The following is a 27277-nucleotide window of genomic DNA, read 5'->3' as shown; positions in this document are numbered from 1 at the left end:
ACTGCACTGTCTTCAGGGAAGCCCTTTCCACATCAGTGATCTCAATAACAGATCCTGGAACTTTTGTCCTCAAAGACGAGTTAACTACCAACCCTTCATCCCCAGCCCCTCGCCATCCCGTATATGAATCCTTTGTGCTATATTCCTTCCTAGTGGTAAGAAGCTTCTGGAACCATCTCGGTTACCAGAATTAGCTTGTTATAATTTCAGGCAGCCATTCCTTTGATTAAAAAAAAAAAAATGTGTCTTCCTCTGATTCCCATCTGCTCACCCTCCTCAGTCACACAGAACAGATGACATTCCTCACGTGGTTGAAGAAAGTGAGCACGTCCTTCCTAGGACCTCCTCAAAGTACTGACCATCAGCCACTTGTAATATACGCTCTTTTGGGTCTCCTCACAATCCACTAGTCAGTTTTTCTCCAATCAGCATTTCCATTCTGGCAGTTCGCAAACCCTGGGGAATTGCAAAGTGTCTTCAGCTCTGTGTCCTCAGTGCCCACAACAGTGCCTGGCACAGGGTAAATGACGTACGTGTTCAGTAAATATTTACTGAATGAAGGAATGAGAAAATGAGTTTTGCAAATACTATGAACATTAAATAACACTTGTTTTCATCAGTCGTAATTAGGCTAAACTGTCAATGACCACCCCCACTCTCGTATACATTCCCTTTTCTCTCCTTTACAAAGGTGTCTGTTCTGCTCTTAGGATTGTTGGTTGTTTTATTTGCTTTGTTGCCCGTTTTCCCCTCCAGAATTCAAGATTTACAAATAGCTTTTTAACAGTCTTCAAAAGTGACAGCCTGGCTAGCATGAAAATTAACAAGATTTATTTCTTTATCTTAGAGTTGTGCTTGTTTGATTTTGTGACTCTTATTTAACACAAAATGGCTAAGCCTAACTTTTGCTTTTATTACTCATAAGAAGAAGAAAACCTTTTTTACATTTCTTTTGGCTACTTGCAGGCCATTTTCTGAGGATGGTCAATAACACGTATGCTAAGTGTGTATCTAAGAACAAATAAAGATGCATGCTTAAACTAACATTTGTTTAGCAAAGGTATTAGAGCTCGGGTCTAAGCTGTATTTTTTTTTTTTTTAGATTTGTATATTTCCAGGCATGTCTTATGAGCCAGCAGGATGGATCTGCCAAGGATATAACTTCACGAGGACCTAAAAGGCTTTATAAGTAGGACACGATGATGGCTGTTAGCCAACCCTAGGACCAAGACCTTTAAGCTTCCTAAGAAAAAGCCACCTATTAACAGCAAAAAATGTACACATTTTAAGGAAAAAAGATATCACCTCTTTTCTAATAATTATAACCTTTGAGAAGCAGCATGTACTACTTAAGATTAAAGACTCATAAGTTAAAGCACTTGAGTTCTAATTCAGCTCTACCACTTATTAGCTGTGTGACCTTGGCCAACCAACTTAGCTTCTCTGAGCCTCAGCTTCCTAATTGGTAAAATGAGAATGATAGTAGTTCATACCTCTTAGATTGTTGTGAAGATTAAATGAATTAATATTTATAAAGTATTTAGAACCAATTCTAGCATATATTATAAGAACTTTAAAATGTTAGTCATTGTTTAAATTTATTGCATTGGCTAAAATTTATAGAACAATGCTAACTATAGGTGATGCAATTGGGCATGTAGCAAGTCTCTAACGTTTGTCTGTTTTCTTGAAATTGTTTTTTCACAATTTAATAACATCTCTCTATTCCTAAATTACTATGTTGTACTTATCTGTGTTTTCTTAAAAGAAATATAGCTGCATTTTATCAAATGTCATTTGGAATCTATTAGGAAGTAAAAAAATAGGAGTTTTATTCTTTAGTTTATTCTTTAGACTATGAAATTATTTTAACAAATTTCCCAATATTGAGCCACTTGTACATTCCTAGAATAAACACCATTTGCTATTTTATTGTTTTGTTGATTTCTACAACGTTAGATTTCCCGTATCTAACATTGCAATGAATTTTTGTGATTTTTCTTTCTTGTGCTACTTTTACTAGGTTGTTTTTTGTTTTTTTAGTATTACACTTTTTACTAAATGAGTCAGAAAAATGCTTCATCTCTTTTGTAGAGTTCATAGAGCATGGGATAATGTGTTCCTTAAAAGTGTGTATTTTCAACCACTGATTATAAATACCTGATATAAACAAGATACTTTGCTCATCTAAACAGAGTATTTTAGTTCCTGCCAAATCTTTCTATCCAAGCTGGTCAAGGACATAGGCTTAAGTATCAGATAAAATTAGGCTCAGATCCTAACTTCACCACCCTCTAGTTAAATGTGTGCACTTGGCAAGGTGCGCTTTATCACAGGGAATAACCGTACCTTCCTTATCTTCCCCACACAGAGATACCGTGAGAATTACATCAGATTATGTTTATAAATCACTATACACTCCAGCCACAATAAAGACTCCATCAATTATTTTATATGTTAGTTTTAATTTTCCTTAAAGAAAAAGTCAATGTTTATGATTTTACTTGCTATTTTTCCTTATTATGGAGATTTTAGTTGTTTATGTAGAAATATGAAGGCTTTTGATAACATTTTTGGTGTGAAATTCCTTCAAAATAAATGGTAGATTCAATTAAGGTATATTACTCTCTGCTGACACAAGTTTAAAAGTTAAATTGAAGTAAAAATGCTCTGATAACACATGAAAATGAACCCATGGTAGGTTAAAAGGAAAGTTGTGCTGGTTTTGAGAAAACCAGGCAATGAGCCTAAACCAAATTTAATGTCTTCCACTCTTTCCTGTTCCCTTGGAGCTTTGTTCTCCTGGGAATCCGAGAGTGGGAGGAGGATGTTAGAGCCTTCGCAAGGGCTGCAGCTGACTCCATCCTCTCTGATCCACCGTCTCAACAGCAACAAGGGAGCCAGTCTCTCACTCCAGGAGGGAAAACACAGCACAACAGGATTGAAGTGGCCTCAAATACATACCCTACCATCATAACAGAAGTGTTGTGAAATATTAATAAGATTGCAACAGGAATGTAGCCTCATGTTTAAAGGACACGTAATTTGTGTAGGTGAATATGAGTATATAGAGATACATACAGTATGATAGTACATATACAGATGAGTATATACAGAGATCTATATATATTTATATTCACCTACACAAATAGATGTCTTTTATATATGTATATATCACTGTTATATATATGCATTTATACATATAAAACAAACGCTATCTATATGGATATATAGATATATATCACCAGCACAGAGAAACCTGTTTCTCAAAAAAGTATTTGAGATTTATGTCACCCAGTCAGCTTCATCAAGAAAATTTGCTTGTACGTACTGATTATAAATCTATTACTATGGTCTCTGAGAAGATTAGTATTAGAATAGTAGTAAGTTTATAAGACCTGATAGGTAACATTATGAGCTTCTCTTCTGTCTTAAAGGCTATAAATCTAAAACATTATTTTGGTGGACCAGCTGCCTCTGCTGAGAACAATTTAAATGAGCCCAGCAACAAATGTAAACATCAAACCAAGCTTGGTCGCTGTGCTGATCACTGGTCCCTGGCAGACACAGATGGAAATGTGTATCTCAAGTTCTCGACATGCATTATTTCCTTTTCATTTAACATTAATAATAGATTCTATGAAGCTCTGATTAAACTATATTGATTTGTTTTCTAAAATAAAGACCTCCCATGCTAGCTTTTCTTTGCTATCCTCTGGCTTTATAGCAACAAAGATATTTTCAGGAATAATAGCAGGATCAATGGATCAAATGTGTACCTACCTCTATGTCTTCTGCCCCGTGTGGCCTCAATAACTTGATGGTTTCCAGCTTCCCCCAGATTTCTCTTGATGGAGTGGCTTTTCAGTATCCCATGACCCCTGAAGGAAACAAAGGAGGAAAGAAGATTTATTAAGAGAAATATCTTTTGTTCCTTCTGTCTTTTGGAAAAAATAAATGATTCCTTGGACAATAACATCTAATTTAATGCCAAATACTACACAATTTTCCAACACTGTTCAATGTTATTTTTTCATTCCTCATCCTGATTTCTTTTTCTTTTATACTTCTCTGATTTATAGGAGGATGGAATCTCTTCTTTGAGTAAGCATCCCAATACTCCCTTATAAATGAGGAGTGTGTTTCTTTTTATTTTTTTGTTCACCATTCAAACCCATCAATTGTATTTTGAGCAATCTTTCCTGTGTTTTGCTATAAGACTGTGTAACATGAGCAGCTAGAGGCACTCCTACTAAATAGCAACATCAACGATATAGCAATATATATATTTTTCTTCAGTTTCTCAAATTTCTATTGAAAGTACGCTGAGTGACAGCCTTCCTCAAATGTATGATTTTAAAAGCAGTAAATCCCTGTAGCAGTTTGTCTTTGAATTCCGATACCGGGGAGCAAGGACACTGTTTCCCTCAATTATATGATATGGTGATTGCAATTCTGGAAGAGACAATGAACCCAGTAAAATCCAGCCCACATACAACGCTTCAGCATCAAGAGATAACTTGAAAATTTGCTATGAATAGGCATCCGACCCACTTGCATGGTTTTCCTGTTCATATCCTTTTAGGTATGTATATATCAAAAGCCCCCATTTTAAAACCAATAATACAAAAAACAACTTAGTTACCTTCATTTCCAAATATACTCTTGAAAGTGGTGGCTACAACTGAGCCATCCTTTCACTTGGGCAGTCTACACATTTGAGCAAACACATAGTAAACACTTAGTTGTCCTAGATGAGAAAGCCATGTTTCTTTCATATTATAGAGATCATCTGTTCCTTTTTCTGCAAAGTGTAGGGCCAGGAATGTCAAAATTCCTATGCTTGTATGAGCCGTCTAACTTTACTAGAATCATTCAGAATGGGGGAAGAGTCCAGTGCTGTCTGCTGTTTTCTTCTCTCCTCTCTTTCTTCCTAATAAACCACCAAATTCTGTCTATTCTAGGCTCATAATGTTCCTCAGCTTACTGTTCCTTCCAGTTCATCCCCCTAGGCACCATCTAGCTCGAAGCTTCTTACTCATACCTTCCTCCATCTCATGAACTCTTACAGAGATGATGACATCTCTCACTAGTCCCTGGTTCGAGGCATGTTCCTTCCAATCCATGTTCCACAGACCATTCACATCGGAACAGTAACTGAATTTTTAATTTGTATAAAACCTAAGAATTATATATGGCGGAAATATTTCACCACGATTCTCAAATAAAGTATCTTTTTCCCCACATGCCAACAACATTATGCTAGCCATATTTTAAGTTAATTTTCAAATAATTCCATTACTCTTCTCTTTTCCTTTCTTCTCACATTTCCTCATAGCTTACAAGTAATCCAGTAAAAGAAAGTCCTAAGGGCACTACAATATAGAGATGGAAGCACTGAACTTAGCCCCAGTTCCAGCTCACCCATCTATCAGCTGTTGACTCTGAGCACTCATCTCCTTTCTTATAGGTAAATGACAGAGCCTTTCTTATCACCTGGGGATGAAAATATTTATCTTGCTGATCTCTCCAGGTTGCTCTGGGAATCAAGGAAGATCACATACAATAAAATACCAATTCTGCAGCATTGTTATTACCCTCCCTGAAGAACTACAAAAGTAAAAACTGTGCTTCTCGTGCTTAACACTAGATTCAGATTGGGATCCTGGAAAGGTAGCCGTGGTCACAGTCCTTTTGGGATTGCAATGTTGTAAAGAGTTTTGTTTTGACTTCCAAAGGGAAAAAAAATACCAAAGGAATCATACGCTAATATATTTGAATTTCCAAGACATGCTGAATCTAAAAGGGAAAGAAAAGGCAAAGGAGCTCAAAACAGTGACAAATCTTAATTGGCTCAAACTGCTGTTTGACTAAAATAACCCAACTGTCATCTGTGGCACAAATGTTAATACCATCTCCTTGAAACCCAGCTAAGGACTCCAGATATTCCTGGACACTTTCTAATGGGAAATATATGCCTATTCTCCATCATTGTGTTGTAGGTTTTTAATTGAAGAATGTGGAACATATATAACAGGAAGAGTTTGTTTTGCTTCTAAAAAGGAAATGAAAAATATCAACCCAATATCACTTCACATACAAGCAGCAGTGTGGCCTCAGTTCAAGGAAGTTTTACTTTGAGACTAAGAAAACCAGGGGGATATATTTGAACTCATGTATCTAAACAAACCATGAAACTGTAGAAATTAAGTATAGAACGAGAAGAGCAGAGTGGTAGGAATAAAGACCACAGCTATATTTTCTTAAAATTTGGTGAGATGAATGTTAATTAGAGTTCACAAAGTTTAAATTTTCCTGTGAAGAAAAACAACACTCAATGAAGTATAATTTTTTTCTTTGAAAATTATTGTCCCATATTAAGAAGGATCTATAATTTTGTTCATTCATTCATTCATTCACTCAGATATTCAAAAACCAATTCTTCCTGAGTTCCTCCTGTGCGTGGCTGGTTTGGCCCCCCTGGCCACAAGAGGCTGGCAATGAATGCCAAAAGAATTGCATGAACAGGCCACATAAAAAACATCCTGCTTCTTCCATCTAGAATGCGCATCACCCTTCACTCTCAGGAGCAGGCCCTAGACCATCTTTAAAGGCCCAACTCAAACGCTGCTTCATTTGTAAAGCTCTTTGGAACTGCACCAGTTGGGTATTAATCATAATCCCTGCCCCTGGATCCCTTTGTTCATAACTCTCTGATGCACTTATCACCGTCTGCTTGCATTACAGCTGTGTGTGTGTATCAGTCTTCTCCAGCAGGCTGTGAACGTCTTGAATGGCCATGTTTTATTCATCCATCTACAGGACTTAGTGAGATATGCTGTTGGTACTCAATTAGTGATTAGTGAATGGATAATTCATGCATCTGTACTTGCATGAGCAAAAGATATATCATAGCTTTAAAATGAAGCATTGCAAATGTTTTACGCTCACTCTTACTCCATGCACACCTAAAAAGATGAATTTATAACTTTGTGAAAATACGGAAAACTTGTGTATTCATTTATAAAAGTGTTCACCACAAAATCAGCATCATTCTATTCAAATTCTTTTATTTACTTATTCTTAGGTTTCCCTCTAACTGACACTTAGCCTATTCTCTTCTATTTTTTCCTACTATATATGCCTGATTTCTACAACTGTTGTAGTTTTTAAACTAACCTACTAACTAGATCTTTGGCAATTGCAACATTTTCAAGAGCTTTAATGGTTATTGTATGTGCATAAAATTGCAAATAACCTGTTTGTCAATTCATTAATTCAGCAAATATTATTGTCTACAATGTGGTAGATACCATGGAGGAAACACAGACCCTATTTCAGGGGACAAAGGGGTAAAGCTAGACTAGTTGGTAATAAATATACACAGATAAACAAAATCAAAACTGTATCTAAGTGTCACATTTCTAACTTATCTGAAATTATTAATTAAAAAAATCTTTTGATTGAAACATCAATAGCTGAAGAATGAATTAAGAGGAACTGAAGAAAATAACTAAGAATTAGAGATATATTCGTGTTTCAGATTCAGCTAATAAAAACAGTTAAACATCCAGTCTAATCATCTTCTTAGTTGCAAGTCAATACCATCAACATTTGAAATAGCCAAGTACAATCAGGTTTTCTAATCAAAAATGTACTGACTGCATTGTACAACTGCTTTTACACAGCAATTTGGCAAAGTTGACCAAGAGTCTTAAAAATGTTGATAAACTTTGACCCCATAATGCCACTGTGAGACTCCCCTGACCCTTCAGCTCCCAGGATAAACTCTCTTTTTACTTTGTCGTTGGCGCTGCTGCCGGGAGGAAGAGGAGATAAAGGGATTTGAACAGTTAGTAACATCTGCTCTACATCACAAACCTTGCATTTTACACTTTGCATTTTCCTCCATTTAATCATCACAATTAATCTACCACATAGTGGACTTGATTCAAAGCTCAGAGATGGTGAGATACCTCCCTAAGGTCACATAGCTAATAAGTCACAAAGACAGGAATCAAGATCAGCTCTGTCTGACTCTAAAGTCTGTGATAGATCCACTATGCGCCATAATGACTCACAAGATTCTTGAACTATTGACCTAGATTTTATATATAACTTTTCCTCTATACGACTTTTTTCTTATGACTAAACAGAAGTTCCTTGATGCTTATTATTTTGGTTCTTATCTCAAAGCTCTAAGAAAATGAATTTTTTTTGAGAACTGACTCAAAAACAATTTACTTATTCACTTCCTCTAATTATTCTTTTAACCATTTCCCCTTCCTTCACATCTCATACACCAAAGAAAATATACTTCACATCTCACACTGAAGAGAAACGACTTCAGTGCTAAATGCCTGCAGAATTTACCTTTCACATTCATAGAATTTGGATGGATGTAAAGAAGCTTGCTTAAAAAGGCTTCCTGCTGTAGACTATAGGCCCAAAGAATAAAATAAGAAACTAAAATAAGAAAGAAAGAAATAAATAAATAAAAATAAATAAATGAATAAATAAAATAACAAAACAAATGATTGCATAGTTTTCACTCTCTTGCATTCTCATTATATTGTTTTAAGGTAAAAACAAGCTTGTTGTGAATACCAACTGGGTTCTCTTCATGAAATAACGTGGTACTTTCTGGGACCAGCCCGGTGGCACAGCTGTTAAGTGCGCACATTCTGCTTCAGCGGTCCAGGATTCGCTGGTTCGGATCCTGGGTGCGGACATGGCACCGCTTGACATGCCATGCTGTGGTAGGCGTCCCACATATAAAGTAAAGGAAGATGGGAACGGATGTTAGCTCAGGGCCAATCTTCCTCAGCAAAAAGAGGAGGATTGGCAGCAGATGTTAGTTCAGGGCTAATCTTCCTCAAAATATATATATATATACTGTGATGATGGAGAGCACACATTCTGAAGACAGACTTTCTGATTATAAATCTTTACTGTGCACATTTGGCCTGATCACTTACCCTTTCTGGGCAGGCCTACACTTTTCCATATGTAAAATATCCGTAATAATAGTATCTATGACATGGAGTTGTTGGGAGATTTAAATGACATGCTTATTTTAAGTCATACACAACAATGCCTGGCACATACTGTGCTTAATATACTTTCGATTTATAAATATCCTTATATAACAAAGACAAGTAGACTGCTCCTGCTGATGACACATATGATAAAATAGTAAAAGGATCACTTTCAAAAGCTAAATAACTTTAAATAGAGCATCTTAGAAAAACATTTAAATTTTCTATTACTATTGATAGAATAGCTCAGTATACTCTAATAGAATGGCTTAGACACATTAGTGAGTGTGCATGCATGTATGCAAAACAAAAACCTGTGTGCATTCTTGAGAGAAATTTTTTTTTTTTTAAAGATTTTGTTTAATTTTTTTTCCTTCCCAAAGCCCCCCGGTACATAGTTGTATATTCTTCGTTGTGGGTCCTTCTAGTTGTGGCATGTGGGACGCTGCCTCAGCGTGGTTTGATGAGCAGTGCCATGTCCGCGCCCAGGATTCGAACCACCGAAACACTGGGCCGCCTGCAGCGGAGCGCGCGAACTTAACCACTCGGCCACGGGGCCAGCCCCTTGAGAGAAATTTTTAAATTTTTAACTATTTTTTTTTTTTAAAGAATACAGATCCCTCAAAGAGTGCGAGTCCCAATGCCAGAAAGGAAGCTTCCCCTTTGTACCCAGAGCAAAACCCTGTCTCCGGAACCCTTTGGATCAACAGGCAGTTACAGCCCACGGCCAGAAGTGCAAAACTAGTGGGAGGGAGAGAGGTAAAAAAGGTTTATATTACTTCTTTTAGCTGGCCATTGTTAATTATTTCTCAGATCTGACAATGGCATCTTCCTCTTCTTCACACTTTAGGCTTAGATACAACTATGAGTTATCCCAAGATATTGAAAGAGCTGTTTCGGCCTTTAAAATCTGTGCCTGGGGGGGCCGGCCTGGTGGCGCAGCGGTTAAGTTCCCACGTTCCCACGTTCGGATCCCTGGTGCCGACGTTTGGCAAGCCATGCTGTGGTAGGCGTCCCACATATATAAAGTAGAGGAAGATGGGCACGGATGTTAGCTCAGGGCCAGGCTTCCTCAGCAAAAAGAGGAGGACTGGCAGTAGTTAGCTCAGGGCTAATCTACCCCCCCCCCCCCAAAAAAAAACATATCTGTGTCTGGATCTTCGGGAGAAGCCATTGCTCAACACAGGCAAGGTTAAGTCCTAAAAGCAGAACTCAGCCTTCTTAGGAGAGCTGATTCATTTCCACATGTTATCAACTCTCCCAAACAGTCATTTATGGACTACGTTAAATTTTAAAAATAAAATAAGATGTAGTCCTTATGTTCTGACTTTTCTATACAGAAAGAAAACTCAAAGCAGTATCTCAAATATTAGTAGCAAGTTCTTACATTGATATTGAGTCAAATATTTTGCCATTCCGGCCTACTTGGTCAGTCCACAGTTAGCTTGCTGGTTTTTCTCAAATGTAAATATTTGCTTTGGCTAAATAATGTTAATAGGGAAAGTTACATATGCCATGTGGCATGAAGAAAAATTACTTTCCATTGACCCAGAAAACTTACCTTGCAACTAAGCCTGAAGGAGAAAGAAACTGGAATGAAAGTATTTGAAATGAGAACTCTAGCTGCTACAGCTACCTGCCTTGCTCCAAGTTCATGTTTAATTAAATTTACATCAATAATTCCATAAATTGCTTGCAAGTTCACAGAACATAAGTTATTGTCTTTGATTCTAAGGTCAAATACTTACTGCTAACAACCCTTGTCCCCCTGAGGGAGGCTTGGCCCCCGGCCAGACTGTACAGGTCCACCACTGTTGTAAAACTCCGTGGGGGATGGTGCGCCACCATGCGCCCCCCGGTTGCTCAGCAACAAGCTCTTATGACTGCTCTTCTGGGACTGCTAGGCAACAGGGCTGAGTCTGACCTAGCTGCTCCCAGCTCACTGCCTCTGAAGAGGGCCAGGTTAACAGGAGGCCAGGGGCCTTGAGTCACTAGTTACATAATCTATACACATTTCTCAGAACGCTCTCCAACTGTCGCTAAATAAAAATCAGTGTGGCTAGTTCCTACCCTGAAGGGCACCCTTGAATGTATCCTTAATTTAAACTCTATCCTTGGATCTTTAGAGAAGCTGACAGAAAACTAATGTATCAGAGCCAAAATCTGTGGCCAAAAAAGTCTATTAAAAAAAGCACGCTCACACACAGAAAGGAGGCCATTCCCTTTAAAAGCATGTTTGAAATATGACTTTCAAAGCTTTCAAAATTTCAAAGTATTTTGCTATTTAGGTATTTTCTGTTAACAGACAAAAAAGGGAAAAATATAAGAATTAAACCACATTACTCTTATGACAAGTCTGTTCCTAAAATATTTTAACACAGATTCCTTTTTAAGGATAGCAATTCCTAGGAAAGACCTTCAATTCTTATCTATAGTTAAATCCACATTTATATCTTCAGTCTCAATGTCTCCTTCTTTCTAGACTCAACTCAAACTCGATACATCTAAATCTTTCAAGATCTAGCAATAACAACACCTCCTCTGAAAGACCTGATTTTAGAATTACTTATATCCACCTTTGAGAGTCTTTATACTTGATTCATACTGCAACGGTGGCATTAGTCACAATGTTTTAGTTATTTACCTTCTCAACATTAATCCCATGTTCTTCAAGGGCTAGGATCTTGTTTTGTTTGACCTGGTCTCCTTGATGCCTGGCATATTCCTTAGCACTAAGGAGGTGATATATCATAGTTTACTAATGATTAGAGAACAGTACTCCTAGGCAAAATTGTAAAATACACGAGGATGGGGTATGTTTAACCTCTTAATTAACCAGGGATGGGTGATAAAGTAACTTGCCGAAAACCAAATCAAAAACTTAATCTCCTGTCTTCTGGGCTGGTTTTCTTCCCTCTAAACCATGATGAGTCCTCGAGGGCAAAGAAGCAGATACCTCTGCAGTGATCCAATCCACCCAGTAATGTGGTTAAAATAATCAGATGCCTGTGCCGCTTTTATTATAATCATAACAACATGCAACTCAAGAGAGCTACCTGGTCACTAAAAGCTGGTCTGGAGCTGCTCTGGGAAGATAATTTCCCATTCAGATTAGCAACTCTGAAAGCAGTTTTTTCAGGAATCTTGGTCCAACGAAAGTAGGAAAGAGAGTATAAAAGAAACCAAAAAAAATGAAGGCTAAATAAAAAGCAAGAAAAAGTTATTCTCATTTTAAAACCTCCTAAATAATACCTCACAAAATAGCATTTAGTCAACATCTGTCTCCCTCAAAGCACTAATTAAAAAAATAAATACGAACAGGAGCAAACACACAAAATCTCACAAATGCAGCAGCCAAGTGTAATATCAGGATGCTGCTCAACCTAAGCTCACCACCTCGAGTGGTGGAGACACAGGCCTCTACGTTCACATACAGCAATGCTTCTGTGCTTTTTCTGTAATTTCTTAAGTTCACATATATGTTTATGCAACTCCATTGCCAAATATTTTGATATTAGTAGTAACATAACGGTCTAAATTAATCCACACAACACAAATTCTAATCAATGGAAATCTGAATTGTTAGCCTATCTGCATAATTTAAGTTTAATTGTTAGCCTGTCTGTGTAGACTCATCTAGAGAGAGATTCTTAGCCTACCACAAGCTTGTGAGTTCAATATACTGCTATGGCTATCCTTCGTACCCTTGGAAATAGTTAACTGCAGGCCGGAAGGTACTCGCAACCAACCACATGACAAATTGTGTATATCAAAGCAGTTTTCCTCAAAGCATTAATTATATATTAAAGCAAAATAGACACATGATAAAGTAGAATGCAAAATTTATACAAATTTCTAAGATGAATATGAAATTTCAAAGAAATTCTGTACTTTTCAATGGAGTGCTTCGAGTTATGCCTCCAGTTTATTGGGAGTTCTTTGGTGGAAAAGAGTGAGAAGCCCTTCGCTTGGGGAATCTATCCTGGCTTATGCTGAGGGCAGATTCCTTCCCTTTCATGTGAAAGACACATTCTGCCTTGGCTCTCGCCGACCACCACCACCAGTGAACTCAAAGAGTGCTACCCGACTTAGACACACCATTACTTTTTTACTGCAGCTTCACCTTTATAACATCTTTTTTATTTTGAGGTATAAATCTTTCTGCAGGTGCTTCACAGGACCAGTCTAAACCCCTATACCTGTAAGACAGTCCTTCAAATAAAATAATGGTCACAAGTAATGGAGGTGTCCTAGATGCCAGGAAATGTGCTGGGTAATTAACAATCATTAACCATAACACTAAAACTGCAAGTAAAGAGTATCATCTCAATGCTACAAAAAAAAACGAGAGAGAGAGAGAGAGAAACTAAGCCTGCAAAAGGATAAGTGACTTTTGCAAAATAACACAGCTGGTTAGGAGCAAAGCTGAGATTTAAACCCAGATCTAACTCCAAAACTTGTGCTTGTTTCTCTCTCTTTTTTTATACATATGTTACACCACATTTTCATGCCCTCTCTCCTGAGTATTCATTTCTTCTAGCTAAATATCTCCATTTTATGACTATTCCTTCTGTCACTTCTGCAGTAACTCACCTTCCTGATCAATGTGTGTGTGTGTGTGTGTTTACTTGTAGGAGTAGAGTATCCAGAACGATTTGGCCAGGGCAGAAGAGAGGTGGGCCATCACTTCCCGTGTTCTGGATAAGATACTGCTATTAACACAACTTAAAAATACATCACCTTTGTTGGACAGTCACTTGACATTACCAATTCATATTGAATTTGCCACAAACCAAAATCCTTTAGTATTCTTTTTAACAGATTCTGCTAATAAACATTTCTTCTCTATCTGGTTTCTTCTTAAAAATGTATACAACTCTTGTATTTATCCACATATAAATAACCTGTCAAAATAATTTTTGACTCATAGAATATAGCACTCATTATATGATTCCCTAAAAACTTTCAAGGATGCAAATTAGCCACAAATTTAAGTCCAAAGTCTTCATGCCAGCATTTAAGATTCTTCACTACAGCCTCAATGTATCTTTCCACCCTTATCTTCTTCCAGTCCCTGAAATTCTTCACAGTTCTGTCCCATTCTTTTCTGTGTTTGTGCCTTTGTTCATGCTGTTCTCTCAGTCTGGAATGTTTTGCCCATTCATTGAAAGCCCATCAGTCCTTCAAGGACCATCCATCTCAATTACTACATCCTCTATAAAGTCTTTTTGATTAATTTCAAAGTTTATCTTTCTCTTCTTTGAAACCCCACAGTACTTTTTAGTTTTCACGGCACTTATTGCCTTCTTCCTCACAAGAAGGTCTGTGCATCTTATCTTCCCTCATCTCCCCGAAACAGATGTGATTCTAAGCTTCTTATGGAAAGGATGGAGGCTCACTCATTCCTGTATGCATACCACTAAACACAAGTGCCTGAATCCAGGAGGATACTTTTTAATAGATATTTCTTTGTTTGAATTTAGTTAACTATTCATCTCAGATATGCCTGTACTGAGTTCCAAAATTCATTAAACACTTAAATAAAGGATGTCTATAATCATCCACAGAAATGAACCTGAAAATGAATGGGCACATGTAGCAATAAAATAAAGAATTATAGACTCTGGAATAATACAAGTACCTTTTCAAGGTACTGATCTCCTGATGAGGAACTGAAACCATATTATTCATACTGGTGTAATCATGTTGACAAAAAACTGAAATCTCAAGAGATTAAGAGACTTCTTGAGGGTCACATGGCAAATTAAAAGTTGATGGCCTCACGACAAAGCTTTTTAATTTCCAGTTTAGTGATTTTTCCCACAATTATCTCCCAAATTATGTGTCGATGTGTTTTCTTAAATGTTAGCTGTAAAAATATTTACATAACAAAGAAAGATTCCCTTCTTTCTTATTTTTATCTTCAAAATACTATTTTGTCATGCAGAATTTAAAATAAAATCTATTAATGATAACTAAAGACAGTTACATTGAACAAAATTTGTCTATACAAAGCTTACTTGTTTTGCAACTTAAACTACAAAGAATAAAGTCAAAAATAAGTGTATTAAAAATACTGCTATTCACCCTATCAAAGTTCCAACAACATTTTTCACAGAAGTAGAACAAAGAATCCTAAAATTTATATGGAACAACAAAAGACCCCGAATAGGGCCTGGCCCCGTGGCTGAGTGGTTAAGTTCACGCGCTCCGCTGCAGACGGCCCAGTGTTTCGTTGGTTCGAATCCTGGGTGCAGACATGGCACTGCTCATCAAACCACGCTGAGGCGGCGTCCCACATGCCACAACTAGAAGGACCCACAACAAAGAATATACAACTATGTACCAGGGGGCTTTGGGGAGAAAAAGGAAAAAATAAAATCTTTAAAAAGAAAAAAAAAAAGACCCCGAATAGCCAAAGGATTCCTGAGAAAAAAGAACAAAGCTGGAGGTATCACACTCCCTGATTTCAAATTATACTACAAAGCCATAGTAACCAAAACAGCATGGTACTGGCACAAAAACAGACACACAGATCAATGGAACAAAATTGAGAGCCCAGAAGTAAACCCACACGTTTATGGACAGCTAATATTTGACAAGGGAGCCAAGAGCATACGATGGAGAAAGGAGAGTCTCTTCAATAAATGGTGTTGGGAAAACTGGACAGCCACATGCAAAAGAATGAAAGTAGACCATTCCCTTACACCATGCACAAAAATCAACTCAAAATGGATTAAACACTTGAATGTAAGACCCAAAACCATGAGACTTCTAGAAGAAAACATAGGCAGTACGCTCTATGACATTGGTCTGAGCAGCATATTTTCAAGTCCCATGTCTGATTGGGCAAGGGAAACAAAAGAAAAAATGAACAAATGGGACTACATCAAACTAAAAAGCTTCTGCACAGCAAAGGAAACCATCAACAAAACGAAAAGACAAGCTAACAATTGGGATAAGATATTTGCAAACCATATAACAGATAAGGGGTTAATATCCAAAATATACAAAGAACTCATACAGCTCAACAACAAAAAAACCAACAATCCAATTAGAAAATGGGTAAAAGATCTGAACATAGATTTCTCCAAAGAAGACATACAGATGGCCAACAGGCATATGAAAAGATGCTCAACATCATTAGCTATCAGGGAAACGCAAATCAAAACTACAATGAGGTATCACCTCACTCCGGTCAGAATGGCTATAATTAACAAGGCAGGAAATGACAAATGTTGGAGAGGGTGTGGAGAGAAGGGAACCGTTGTTCACTGCTGGTGGCAGTGCAAACTGGTGCAGCCACTATGGAAAGCAGTTTGGAGTATCCTCAGAAAATTAAGGATAGATCTACCATATGATCCAGCTATTCCACTGCTGGGTATTTATCCAAAGAACTTGAAAACACAAAGGCATAAAGATACTTGCACCCCTATATTCACTGCGGCATTATACACAATAGCCAAGACATGGAAGCAACCTAGGTGCCCATCAAGGGACGAATGGATAAAGAAGATGTGGTATTTATACATGACGGACTACTACTCAGCCATAAGAAATGACGAAATCCGGCCATTTGTGACAACATGGATGGACCTTGAGGGTATTATGCTGAATGAAATATGTCAGAGGGAGAAAGTCAAATACCATATGATCTCACTCATAAGTTGAAGATAAAAATGACAAAAAAAAAAACCACATAGCATTGGAGATTGGACTGGTGGTTACCTTTGGGGAAGGGGGGAGGGGAGAGGGAAAAAGGGGTGATTAGGCTCACATGTGAGGGGATGCACCATAATTAGTGTTCGGGTGGTGAACATGATGTAACGTATACAGAATTTGAAATATGATGTACATCCGAAAAAACAAATTAAAAAAAAAAATTGAGGGAACTATGTGGGAGGGAATATGTGTGAACTCTGCACAACTTGCTCATTTTTCTGTATATCTAAAACTTCTGAAAAATAAAGTTTATTCATAATAACAAAAAAAAATACTCCTATTCAGTCAAAATTAATTTCATAAAACCTTTGCACTAATGATGTTGGCAGGTTTAATTAGAGCCTGTTTATGCCTCTGTTTTCTTTTTAACCTGTTTGTCCTCAGTTCGGAGGATAGTGATAACTTTGCCTGCCAAATATCCGTTTCCCCTTTGAGGAGCCTTCCCTCCTACCTCATTCCACACGATTCAGTTGTTTCCAAGAATGAAGCTGAGACCCAGACCTTACAAATCAGAGCTCCAAATGCCCCTAGTCACAGTGATTGGTGCAGAAGTGGCATGTGACTCAAACCTGCCCCAGCAGGCTTATTACATTTTTCCAACCCAGCAAACGCTTAAAGAGTGGGCTGATGAGCAAGTTAGTCCATCCTAGGACTGGTGCCAAAGCTACTAAGTAAAGACACTTTTTTCTCTTTGAATTTAAACTTGAGACGTTAGGCCCATAGCTGTTGATAGCTATTTTTTCTTAGAATGAAGCCAAGTTGAAGGAGAGTAGAGCCAAAAGTAGAAGGAAATTGGCTCCTAACAAAATAATTTGACCTCTAGGTCAAGCTATGACTGAAATCTGGGTTACATAAATCTGATAAATTCTCTCTGTCTCTTTAAGGCAATTTGACATGGATTTTTCTATCATGGGCAACTGTAACATTCCTAACTAATGCACTTAGTTACCTGAGTTTCTCAACACACAAGAGATTAAAAGGATCATACAGAAAACAGGAACAGTAAGAGCTATCACATACTTCAGATGAAATAATAGCTTGTAGCTTGAAAGTGAAGATGAAAACAGGTGATGTGTAAAAAGAAAATAAGGAATTTCAAAATTTTCAAAGGTGTGGAGTCTTTATGTCAAGGACTTACTCCACATAGCATTCTGGAAATCCCCTCAGTCCCAGGAAAACCAGGATAGTTGGTCGAGCTATTTGAGAATATACATATTTCTGCAGTGATTTGCATAAACAAGAAGATAAAGAGTCATTAGGTCATGGAGGACTCAAAGCAAATGGCGATGAGACTCTGAGGTTGCTGTGGTTGTTGGGGAGAGGGGTAAGGGACTAGCCAGAAGTACAAAGAATTCTTAGGTTCTCCGTTGACTTGCGCTGACAAAAACATGAAATCCACTGAGAAACATCTTAATTCAAACACTAAGAACACAGAGAATGAAAATAGATGGATTAAAGAATCAGCCATCCCAATGAAGGCAAAGGACAAGCGTAGTGTGAATCTTTGGATTGGCATAAAAAAAGGATATACGATGCTATGCCCAGAGAGTTTCTAAATTTGAGAGTTTAGGAAGAAACAATTCATATGATAACAAGTACAGGGTGTGGCCACAGAAGTGGTTGGGTGAGAACAGATAAAAGAGAAGATTACTGCTTGAGTTGTGGAGGTCAAAAACTGAGAGGTTGTGGTGTTGGATGCAGACATGAAGTCACCCAGACTGAGGACAAGAGAAATGTGGAAGAAAATGACTGTACACCAGTTGCTGGAGTTCAGTGAAGGAGAAATTTGTCCAGATGACAGGCAGATGATAGGAATGAGCAATGATAAAGGACAGTACAGGCAGATGGCTCAAAAGAACAAGGCTAAGTCTAAGAGGGTGGAGAAATAATGGTCTAGAGGTAGGATATGGCATATGGAGGGCATGTGACTCACCTCCCTACCCTGAGATTGAGGGTCTTCAATAGAAAGGGCTCAAGGGGAAGTGAGATGCCCAGGAGAGAGTCGAGTTTCAGGGCTAGGGAAAAGAGTGAAGGTTAAGAGGAGTTTATTGTTATTGAACAGGTGTTCCAGAGGGCATAATGGAATGGTTTAGAAGGAAGAATAAAAAGCAGAGGCCAGGTCAGGGAGAGGCAGCACAAAGCATAATAAAGTCTCAAAGCAGAGAGGAAAAATGAGTAGACAAATGATAAAAACAGAGATTTGGAACATTAGAAAACTATCTGTTTTGCAGGGCTAAAATAATTATATGTTCCCAAACTGGCAATGTGGGAATTTAGGAAGAAAGAGCATCTGTGATGTGGGACATGAATTCCTTTGCCTTCTGGGGTGAGGTGGTGAGTACAGATGTGGATCAAGGTAGCTTAGGAAGATAACTGAAGAGCCTAGAGTCATGTGCAGGAATGGCAGGCAGGAAAGCATGTGGGTGGAAAGTATGTGGGACTTCACAATGGGCAGGACAGCTATAAGAGGAGGGCTCCAAGCAGGTACAGTGGTGAGGAAGCACGGATGCTATTTCTAATCAGCAGGGGAAGAATCAGTTACAGAACAAACGGATTTGAGACAAGACCAGCCATTAAAAAATAATCATAATCAAGTTAGACTCCCTACTTCGTTCCCTATTAAAATAACTTCCAAAGGATTAAATATTTAAATTTTTAAAAAAGAGATCAAAAGTACTATAAAAAAATGCAGGGGAATATTTTTACAAGTGGGAAAGTCCTTCTCAAGCTTAATAAAATGAAAAACTATGCGAGAAGAAATTGATAGCTTTGACATCATAAAATTTAAGTTTTTTCCACAAAGCAATACACCCTAACTAGAGTTGATATCCTTATGAGTAAAAAATTCTTGCAAACAAAGAAAGGATTGAAAAATAGGCAAAGAATATAAAAAGGCAATTAATAAAAATGATCCAAAATATCCAATAAACATATTGGCTAACTAAAATTACTCAGCCTCACTAGCAGTCAAAGAAAAAGAAATATGAGCTATTTTTTCCTTCTGATTTTTAAATTTCAAATTTTTGAAACAGTGTTGATATGTGATTAGAATGTTGAGTATAAATTGCTATAGGCTTTCTGAAAAGGATATTAGCAAAATGTATCAAAAAATCTTTTAAAAAGTGAATATCCTCTGACTTGGCAATTCTATGTCTAGAAATTTATTTAAAGGAATTAATGATACAGGTGTGTACAATGTTATAAAGATTATGAAGAGCGGGGGCCGGCCCCATGGCCGAGTGGTTAAGTTCGAGCACTCTGCTTCGGTGGCCCAGGGTTTCACCGGTTCGGATCCTGGGCATGGACCTAGTACACAGAAAACAGAGCCACAAGACCATCTCCACAAGTCGGAGAATAAAGGAAATATGTGAAAGTACCTAGTTGGGGGTCTGGCCTGTTGTTCAGTAAATAGTAGTTTCCCTTCTTTTAACATGTACTACTATCAATTTTATGGAAAGGAAAAATAACTACTGTGCCTTAGAAAAAATTTCAAGCTTCTATTACATATTGAAAAGTAAAATATATGTTTAAGCCCTCTACCTTTACCCTAATCCCATTTCCTCCTTTGGAACTCAGCTCCATGAATTATCTTTTCTGTACCTTCAGCCTCTCCCACACTAATGAGTCCTTCATAACATCTAAGGAGAGAACCAAGGCTCTCCTTGGAACATTAACTAAAAATTAATTTGACTCTGTGTCCTGACATGCCCTCCCTCCTTCCCCTGCCCCAAACTTTTTTTCTATCTTTAAGCTATAATCATCCTGGGATAAGCGCTCAACACTGGCTGATCCCATTTCATTACTTCCCATTTCTTACCCAACACAATCTGGCTTCTACCTCCCAATCGTAAACCCATTACTCTCACTTTCCACTTGTCAAACCAAAAGTCCTTTCAAACTCTTCTTCTGCTAGGTCTTCTGATCACTATGACCTATTGATCATGCCACACATTTTGAAGATCTATATAGCCGTGTTGCTATGACAATGCCCTTTCCGGCTTCTCTTCTTGAGCTCCCAGGGCAAATCGCTTCCCAGGTTTCCACTTTCTCCCATTTCCCTTCTCATTCTATGTGCTTGACATAGGAGGTCTCATCATTATATTTACCTCCTAGAAGCCAAGATCAACTAAATCCATGCCTGCTGAACTTGTTATACAATAGCCTCTTGGATATCTTCACTTCTGATTCATCTTTTATTCATTATCTTCCCCGAGACGTGCTAGTTTCCTAGGGCTACCATAACAAATTGCCACAAACCAAGTGCTTTAAAATGACAGGAGCTTATTCTCACACAGTTCAGGAGGCCAGCGATTCAAAATCAAGGTGTCAGCAGGGTTAGTTGCTTCTTGGGGACTCATAAGGAAAATCTGTTCCACATCTCTCTTCTTGCTTCTGGTGGTGGCTGGCAAATCTTGGAATCCCTTGCAGTTCCGTAACTCCAATCACTGCCTCTATCATCATGTGTTTTCTTCCCTCTATGTGTCTCTATCTCTGTGTCTCTTCTCTTCTTATAAGGGCACCAGTTGTATTGGGATAAGGACCAACCCTATTCCAATATGTCCTCATGTTAACCAATTACCACTACAATGACCCTATTTCTAAAAAAGAGTCACATTCTAGGAAGTGCATGAAATTTGAGACATTATCCAACCCAATAAACCCACCAAATGTGCCGTCATTCTTGTATTTCCATCTATGTAAATAGTGCCAGGCCTCAACCTCAAGCGAAGACTCTAGAAGCACTCTTCATTCCCACTTCTCCTTAACTGCATATCCCAATTATCATCAAGACTGATCATTTTTGGTTCCTGATATTTCTAGACTTTGAATACTCTTGTTTATCTCTAATTCTTCATCCCTAATCCCTGACTCATTCTTTAGCATCCTTGCTCGGACTACCACAACAGTCTGTCTAACACCCCTCAAATCCAAAGTCCTCACAGCTACAAGAGTATACACAGATACATACACTCAACTTCATGGCATGTTAGAGAGATGTAGAGTTGTTTTTTATTTTTTGGTTTTCTAACTTTTCACAGTAGTGAAAAATGCTTCTTTACTGCAATCACACAATTATGATAGACATCTTTCTTCAGGGGTGGAGGAACTGAGAGGCAGAGTGGTTTCTGTGGAAGCCCTGGCCTTTGTAACATCTGCTTTTGGCCCGATAGACTCTTTACAAACCTTCAGAATGTGACAAAATCCATCATATCTATGAGCTGGCTTTTTATTAGGAAAAATAAAAGATTTCAAGACCTCTTTGGGAAAGGCAAAAAAGAGGGACTTATTTCAGTGTTTTGAGATTTATTATTATACCTGGCTCCAGAGGCATATCATAGAAGTACTTATTCTAATTTTTAAAATAAACAAACATAATAAACCAATGCAATTGCATGAGTAGTAAGCCATCCTTGCTTACACACATACACACACACACACACAGACTGATTTTAAGAACAGTATTTTCTTCTAAGACATATTAGCCCAGTCCATAGAGATTAGTCTAGAAGTAAATCATTTCGTGATCATTTAAATATAAGCATGCTTGGGCAGACTGTTCCTGTCTTCCGTGGCTTTATTCCTGAAACTGTCACACTGGACCTCAGTTTCCTCCTTTACTTCACTCAAAAAGCCTACAGTTAACCGTGTAAATTTCCACACTCCCAAATGGGACTTTTTTCATCAGCATAGATTTTAGGGCTTAGAAGGAAGTAGAGGGTGCAGAAGGGAGAATCTCAGAGGCAGAGGAAGGCATTTAGCTCCATTAATATTGTCTGTAAATGCTTCTGCTGCTGCTCCCCAGACAAGTGTTCAAGCTATCTTGGCTCCAGACTACATAATCTTAAAGTGTTCATTCCCCGGGCCCTCTTTCCAGTCTAAAAAATCCTATTCTCACTGATCCAGGATTCTAGGTGAGATTACCTCCTCCTGTTCAGAAATATATGCAAATCTGAATTGTTCTATTATTTAGACAGCTCTGAACTTCTCCAATCAAGCACCAAATTCTTGGACACCATCACATTTAAGAATAGGAGTGACTGAAGGACACAGATCCACTCTGCTCTACAAAGTCCTGAGCGTGTGCACTCTACCTGGGCAGACGTCCAAAACTGCTATTTGCAACGAGGCTGGAATGAAAAGTGTATCTCACTTGAGTAAAAAGTGGACTATCTAGGGGCCAGCCTGATGGCATAGTGGTTGAGTCCATGCACTCTGCCTTGGTGGCCCAGGGTTCACAAGTTCAATCCCTGGTGCAGACCTACCCTCTGCTCATGGGGCTGAGCTGTGGCGGCATCCCACATGCAAAATAGAAGAAAATAGGCACAGATGTTAGCTCAGGGTCAATCTTCCTCACACAAAAAAACAAGAAAGCAGACTATCTATTTGATTTCTCAAAATCAAAATCAATTGTACTTCCAATAAAAAGAAAAAATAGTAATAACCATTTTTGTTTTCATGAGTATCTTCAAATGCTTAACCTAGACTTCTTCACTTGTAATGTCACTAACTGATAATGACTTATAAAAAGTACATAGAGCATATTAATATGAAAATTTCTGAGACCAACAGGACTCAGAAGAGCATGTACTAATGGCAGAAGTTTTAAAACAGGAAGATAAGAGCCCTGGATTTATCTCTAATATGTGATTTTTTTTTTTTTTATGAGGAAGATAGGTCCTGAGCTAACATCTGTGCCAATCATCCTCTATCTTATGAGAGACGCTGCCACAGCATGGTTTGACGGTGGTGCTAATTCTTCCCCGGGATGTGAACACACAAACCTTGGGCCTCCGAAGTGGAGTGCACAAACTTAACTGCTAAGCCACAAGACTGGGCCCCTTAATACATGATTTTTGTACATTTAAATAACTTAATCTTGAGCCTTAGATCTCTACATCTAATAATAGAACATGTTTAATTAATATTGAAAAGAATTATGTGGCATCACGATTAAGGAAGCTTACTTTATCATAGCATTTATAGGTTTTCTGTTTTTTTGGTATTTAGAAAGGAATGATTTTTTTCTAACTCAGTTAAAATCTTGTGTTGAAGGAATGGAAAACCACTGAATTTACCATCAAGCCGTTCAAGTCTAAGTCTCTTCAACAACTTAAAATACAATTTTCAAATCATCTTCTCTCTCATTTTCAATGGATATTAAAGGAAATTTAATCTTGATTAAGCCTAATTTATTCTCATTTAGCATTAAAAAAAGACATTGGGAGGACAGATGGATAAGCAGAAAGAAGAGGATTTTTAGGGCAGTGGAAATATTCTGTATGACATTATAATGATGGATACATGTGATTATACATTTGTCCAAATCCATAGAATGTACAAGAGTGAACCTTAAAATCTGGACTTTGGGTGATTATGACGTGTCAATGTAGGTTCATCTATTGTAACAAATGGACCACTCTGGGGAGTGACGTTGATAATGAGGCAGGCTATGCATGTGTGGGGACAGGAGTACATCAGAAATCTCTGTACCTTCCTTTCAATTTTTCTGTGAATCTAAAACCACTCCAAAAATTATCTTTAAAAATATTTTATTACTTCTGAGAAATATTACATTTTTTTCAAAATTCTTTACTATATTTGAGCTCTAAATTTGAAAGGAAGCAAAATGTTTCTTCTCCCAACCTTCTCTCTACTATGTATCAAATCATATACAATCCAGTAAGGAACATTTATTTCTCCAGAATTTTCTACATTTGTAAATATATAACTTCTACATAAAAGTCATTCTATAGTGTACTTAAAAGGTAGACATAAGCTTATCATACAACCCAGCAATTCCATTGCTAGACATCTACCAAAGAGAAATAAAAACACATGTACTCACAAAGACTTGCATGTGAATGTTCTTAACATCACACCTCATAATGGCCAAGACTGAAAACAACCCAAATGTCCATCCTCTGGTGAATGGAGAGACAGAATGTGGTACAACCATATAAGGAAAACTGCTCAACAATAAAGAGGAATGAAGTGCTGATACACGTTACAACATGGATGAATCTCAAAAACATTATGCTAAGTTAAAGAAGCCATAAACAGAAGATCACACACTGTATGATTCCATTTATATGAAATGTCCAGAAAAGGCAACTCTGTAGGGAGAAAGTAAATTAGTGGCTGCCCGAAGCTGCGAATAAGAATAGGGATTAACTATAAATGGGCATGAGGGATCTTTTTGGGGTGATGAAAATGTTCTAAAACCAACTCATTGTGATGGTTTTACAACTTGGTAAAATTTCTCTAAAAGTCATTGAAAGGGATAAATTTCTAGAAATCTAAATTTCTAGTTTAAAATTGACTAAAAAGAAGAAAAATTCTCTAACAAAAAACAAATTTGACACATTTTTAAATATTCTGCATAAGCTATTCCATTAGCCTTTGATATTTTGTTGAAGAAAGTTGCGGTAAAAATAAGACTAAAAAGTCAATTACTAAAAACTTTTTTAATAAATTTTTTTCCAAAGTATACTTCCCTTCAAAACTGAATCATTTGATCTTCCAAAACATCTTTTTTAGAAAATATACGCCCTTGAGATAGCATCAGTAAAGGAGCATTGACCAGCATGGGTTATAGTAACAGGAAACAAAAAAGGTTTTCAAAACACTGTTCTAACCAACCTTGATCCAGGACCTACCCCCATTACACCATTTCCTCTGAGATTTATGGCCATCAGATTTCTTCTTAATAATCCAAATTCTGAGCTCTATGAGTATTAAATCCAAGAAGGAATTTTGTTCATGGCAATGGCAGTAAAAAGAAAGGCATCTTGTGAAGAGAGAATGCCGACAGTTGGATTTTGAATTTACATGTACACAGAGAAATGCAATACTCGGAGTAATTCTAATCCAACACTTTTTCCAGTATCCAAACCAATAATATGAGTGTTTTAGTTTTTGATTTTTTCCTTGGTGAATGTTTAAGTATCATCGGCCTCGAATCTCCACTTGCCAGTCCTGCACAGACTCTAATAGTACCACCTGCAGTTTTTGGTTTTCAGTTTAGATTTTGCCGTGTGCCCCGCTGATGCCCTGCGCTTTTCCAAAGGAGCCCATTTCGGCCGCGTTCCCTGGGATGAACTCTACGAAGACTTGGCCTCTGTCTTAGCCTCACTGGGCAGCGACCTGCCGCCGGGGCAGCTGGTAAAGCAGGGTCGTCTCCTCCAGAAGGTGCTCCCTCGGGGTTGCAGCAGCAGCCGCAGCAGCTTCCAGAACCCACGCCCCCAACGCCCTCCATCCCCTCAGCCTTGCGACCACGTAACACTCTAGTCCTCCCTGGTTCCCGGCCAGAGTCCTAGGCTCAGAGGAAATCCAAGAGCTGCAGGGGACACTTGGGATCATCTGGGCTAATTACCTCCAAATTTTATCAAAGAATGGACGGAGACTGGCGAAGTGAAGTGACTTGGCTGAAGCCACACAGTTCGACTCTGGCAGAGCCACTTAGAACTCGGGTCTCTGCTGACCGGTGGCCGCGAGCGGCTACCTGGGACTCAGAACGCGCAGCCCAGGGAAAACGACGTGGCATCCCCGGCGGGAGAGGCGAAGGGCTCAGCAAGTTATGACAGGAAGACACCAAGGTCCACGTTCAGGGTGTAATAGGCAAAAAGCAGGTGACCGGACCTCTCTGGTTACGCCTGGTGACCTGAGCGCCCTCTTGTATCTAAAAGTACCCTCGTTCGCTTGTTAATGATGTGCTCGCCCTGGCAAAGGGGCATCTGCTTTGAGTTGCCCCCGCGCTTGTGCAGACGGGATGGAAAATGGGAAAGTTGCAGTTCTATAGCCTCGCTCGCTCTGTCTCCCCGACTCTCCAAGCCCTTTCCCTCCAGCCTCGCACCAGCGACACCCACTCCCGCTGCCCCTCCGCCAGCTACGTACCACCGCGCGCAGAGCCGCCCGCCGCGCCCGGGCCGGGTCCCCTCGCGCTCGGGCTCGCCCAGCCGCTCGGTGGCCGGGGCAGCGCCGCGGGCTCTAGCTCGCTGCCGCCTCTACCGTCCGCCGGGATGCGGCCGCGTCTGAGAGGCTGGGCTGGGGCGCAGCCAGGCGGTGGCGGCGACTCCGGGGGCGGAGGGAGCGGCCGCGGGGAGCCGCCCCGAGCGCAGAGCGTGGCTCGCGGGCCGTGTCCAGCCTTCGGGGCAGCCCAGGCCACCGCCGAGCTCTCGGGGCAAGAGCGACGGTGTCTCTTCCCTGCGGGCACCGGGGGCAGGACTCTTGTTCCTGTGTGCGTGTTAACAGACAACTAATCTGAGATCATCACAGAATGCGTATCCTCCCCCGCCCCCCGGCCCCCGCCACCGTCAGCGCCCCTGGGTGACTGTTCAGCTTCTAAGAATTAGATTGATATGACTGCTACAACTTGTTGGTCCCACGCGTTTGTGAGCGCCCGGAGGGTTTGTGCTCCAAGTGTCAGGAGATTGCCCTTTCACGTAATCGTGGCTGCTTGCAGAAGGCACGAATGTGCATAGTTTTCTTATCTGCACCAGGAATCTGGGTCTTCCTTA

The 27277-nt window shown here is 38.9% G+C and overlaps 1 protein-coding gene across 9 annotated transcripts in view; it reads right to left on the bottom strand.

Annotated features, from left to right (window-relative positions):
* The window catches only part of PKIB (cAMP-dependent protein kinase inhibitor beta), a 98907-nt gene extending 71898 nt beyond the window's left edge, over window positions 1-27009 (bottom strand). For 3 of the 9 annotated variants that reach the window (XM_070556922.1, XM_070556920.1, XM_070556927.1), the window contains exons 1-2: window positions 10787-10916; window positions 3784-3881 (exon numbers count right to left, since the gene is read on the bottom strand). Coding sequence is in view for 1 of the 9 variants with exons in the window: in XM_070556918.1 (XP_070413019.1) it covers window positions 3784-3881; window positions 24607-24635 (127 nt within the window). In the remaining 8 variants the exon portion in view is untranslated. Of the gene's footprint in view, window positions 1-3783; window positions 3882-10786; window positions 10917-24606; window positions 24683-26654 lie in introns of those variants that run through there. The other 6 variants (XM_070556925.1, XM_070556926.1, XM_070556921.1 and 3 more) reach the window with 5 other exon arrangements.
* Between the last annotated feature and the right edge of the window lie 268 nt (window positions 27010-27277).

The sequence above is a fragment of the Equus przewalskii genome, chromosome 9 (genome assembly GCF_037783145.1).
Source record: "Equus przewalskii isolate Varuska chromosome 9, EquPr2, whole genome shotgun sequence".
Taxonomy (NCBI): domain Eukaryota; kingdom Metazoa; phylum Chordata; class Mammalia; order Perissodactyla; family Equidae; genus Equus; species Equus przewalskii.
Note: the sequence above shows the minus strand (reverse complement) of the source record. Positions and strands in the feature narration are given on the sequence as shown.